Source organism: Pinus tabuliformis, chromosome 4_1 (assembly GCF_031772625.1).
Source record: "Pinus tabuliformis cultivar Carrire ecotype Pingquan chromosome 4_1, CPIR1, whole genome shotgun sequence".
Lineage (NCBI taxonomy): Eukaryota > Viridiplantae > Streptophyta > Pinopsida > Pinales > Pinaceae > Pinus > Pinus tabuliformis.
In genome coordinates, this window is record NC_142303.1 from 293,054,044 (window position 1) to 293,057,023 (window position 2,980).

Genomic DNA, 2,980 nt, shown 5'->3' on the forward strand with positions numbered 1-2,980 from the left:
CATGTTAATCACATAGATTAAAGCAATCATAATGCATAGTTTTTTATTAAGATAACGTGGAAAACATACATACGGTGGATTTAAATACTTTACCTTTTCCAAATAACAAATTAAATTAAGATGAATGGTTTATAATTTCGTGACAAGAGCTTTGCCTTCCATCATCACATAAAACCTTGCCATACAACTAGGCAAATGTATCGCAAAGGGCCTCATAATTACATAGAACCTTTCCATACTACTGGGTTAAGCCCATAGATTACAGCAATCATAATACATAGTTTCTTATTAAAACAATCATAATGCATAGTTTCTAATTAAGATAATGTGGAAAACATACTTATGGTGGATTTAAACACTTTACCTTTTCCAAATACCAAATTAAATTAAGATAAATAGTTTATAATTTCGCGACAAGAGCTTTGCCTTCTATCATCACATAAAACCTTGCCATAGAACTTGGCAAGTGTATCGCAAAAGTCCTCATAATTACATAGAACCTTTCCATACAACTGGGAAAATGTATAGCAAAGAGCCTCATAATTAGGCCAAAATCTTTTATATATTTCGTTGATGTTTCATTGAATATATGCCTTCGTAATAAAGTCGAAGTGACAAAATAAATGGAGTATTTAATGTGATCACTTTGGCATATTAAGTTTAAAGATCTATATTCCCTTACTCAGAGGAAGCAGTAGATTTATAACGAATTGCAATGGATTTATAACAAATTTCAATTGAATGGTTTTTCTATTTATGTTTTTTTATAGGAAGACCATACCTAATAGGTCTCTATAAGGAAGCATAATGTAAGGTTAAACCAATTGCTTAAAGTGTAATATGATATTACAAAACAAAGCAATTTAATTTCAAACAGCTTCAAATAAGATATTTGAAACATTTTCTTTGGCAATTCACAAATGGTAAAAATATCCAATACAAATTAATATTGATCTTAAATAATCAATTAAAAAAATTATTTTATACAGAATTTTCTCTGTAGTTTGTCCATATCATCCGCACCAATTGATTTTTTAATTTTTTTATCCCATTTTAAATCAGAGGTTTTTTCTTTTTTTTAATCAGCTGATATAGGTTACTTGGAGTAATATCACTAAGTATATATTAAAGTGGCCTCTCACACCAAGAGAGTTACAACTTTGCAAAAAGCGTTACCATTTACTCTGCAGCAAAAACCATTAGAAATAAAAATAAATCTAAGCAAATTTGTTTTGATAACCCAGATGTGTCTAAAATTTTAAATTATCATGAAAAAATGGAAAGTCCTACAACCAACATAAGAATGTAATGTAAATCTCTCATTTCATCATGGATTGAGAAAATTTTCCAATGGATTGAGAAAAATTTACTCAATTGTACTAGGCTTGAGAATTCATCAATATCGTGCTTGTATTCAGGACTAGCTCTTGATTTCAGGATTCCAGGAGTCAACGAGGCCAATTGGCAACTTATTGGGAAACCAAGATGGATTGATTTTTATGAGAATTTTTATTGGTTAAGTGTAATATGGTCATACAAACAAAGCATTCTATCATCAAACATCAACAAACTCAGAAATTCGACAGCACTTCCTTGATTGATAATAGGTAAAATCAATACTGTCGCTAAGCAATGATACGATTGATATGTGAATTCATCAAGAGTACATCATTTCCTACCAATAGCGTCTGCTGGACATGCGAGTCTTGAGAGCTTTATATCTCAAATTGCATCGAGCAGCGTTAATTTGGTAGTCTGCCAGAATTAGTTGAATGGACCCTCAGAATATTTTCTCTCTGTTCCGCTACATCGGCCTCACCAAAGTGATCTTCCGGGATATAGTAACCCGTTACAGGATCAGGCATCCAAGACATCTTTTTATAACCTGCACCAGGCTTATCAACGCTTTGTTTTGGCTCTGGTCGAATTAATCCTCTACTTTCTGCCCTCAACGCTACTGAGCTGTATCCTCGCCTGCAAGGGAACATCAAGCAAAACAGAAATTAGTTTTCATTCCCAATATAAACCCCTTATTCTAAAAGTGTGGAGATCTAATATGGTGCCGGAGTGGGTAGAGCTTACATAGCCTGAATGCCGAGATCTGATCCCAGATCATATCCATGCCCCCCAAATCGAGAAAGAGCACCGGCGGCCGCAACCTTCAGATGGAGAAGAGATCTCGCCATGAGGACCTCTACGATTTAAAAAAAAGATAATTCTGATGATGTTCAGAGTCGAGACGAGGGGCCATTTAAATAGGCCTATTTGGGATCGAGCATGGAACTTGCTCAGTTAATTTTAGGAGCTGTAAATGCATTTGCAGTATTTCTTTAATGTAGTCAGGTACAACGCACACCGGTGGTTACTTCGTTTACGCGTCCAGTCTCCCGAACTTGGACGCAACTGGAAGTTACTTGGGCACCGGGGCCCTTTTTTAATCATCCACGTGCGATAGCATTTGGCTTTTAGTAAATGAAGATGCTGGTTCAACGGTACAGAATACGTTGACAATTTCAGAAAAATGCAAGCTCTTCGAAGTCTAGTTTATTTCATTTCTTAGTGGAATCAAAAGACTCACTCAACTGCAACTTCTTCATCATTCCGTGCACGTGGCTTACCATTAGACGTTCAAATACAGCTAATATATGTAGATGTTGAGTCATCATTCCGTGCACGCGGCTTACCATTAGACGTTCAAATACAGCCAACATAGGTAGATGTTTATGTTTACATAGTTTTTGCTCGATGATTATTTAGCAAAATCAATATCCAATGATTCGATTAGCTCAGAAACAGAGTTATGAGAAGGAACATAGAATGTTAGGGTCATCACATACCTCAGAAATAGTCTAATCGAGAATACAAAAATAAAGTTTAGAGCTGGCAGAAAGCAGCAAAATACCAAGTAACCAACTAGACATAAAAGCGAATAGAAAAACAGAACAGAGCAACTTTCACATAGTTACCAAAACAGAGCATT

The 2,980-nt window shown here is 35.0% G+C and overlaps 1 protein-coding gene across 1 annotated transcript; it reads right to left on the bottom strand.

Moving 5' to 3' along the window:
• Window positions 1-1,574: 1,574 nt before the first annotated feature.
• On the bottom strand, window positions 1,575-2,308 carry LOC149175426 (indole-3-acetic acid-induced protein ARG2-like). The gene is made up of 2 exons (XM_089422823.1): window positions 2,083-2,308; window positions 1,575-1,974 (listed from the first exon to the last, which is right to left on the bottom strand). Exons 1-2 carry the CDS (start codon window positions 2,184-2,186, stop codon window positions 1,743-1,745), a joined length of 336 nt encoding a protein of 111 aa, XP_089278949.1. The 5' UTR covers window positions 2,187-2,308; the 3' UTR covers window positions 1,575-1,742.
• Window positions 2,309-2,980: the final 672 nt, after the last annotated feature.

Bases quoted from the DNA above. Each gene is read 5' to 3' on its own strand.
- LOC149175426 (XM_089422823.1), bottom strand. From the start codon at position 2,186: ATGGCGAGATCTCTTCTCCATCTGAAGGTTGCGGCCGCCGGTGCTCTT. The intron at 1,975-2,082 runs GTAAGCTCTACC...GTTCCCTTGCAG, and splicing joins GATCTCGGCATTCAGGCTAT to GCGAGGATACAGCTCAGTAG.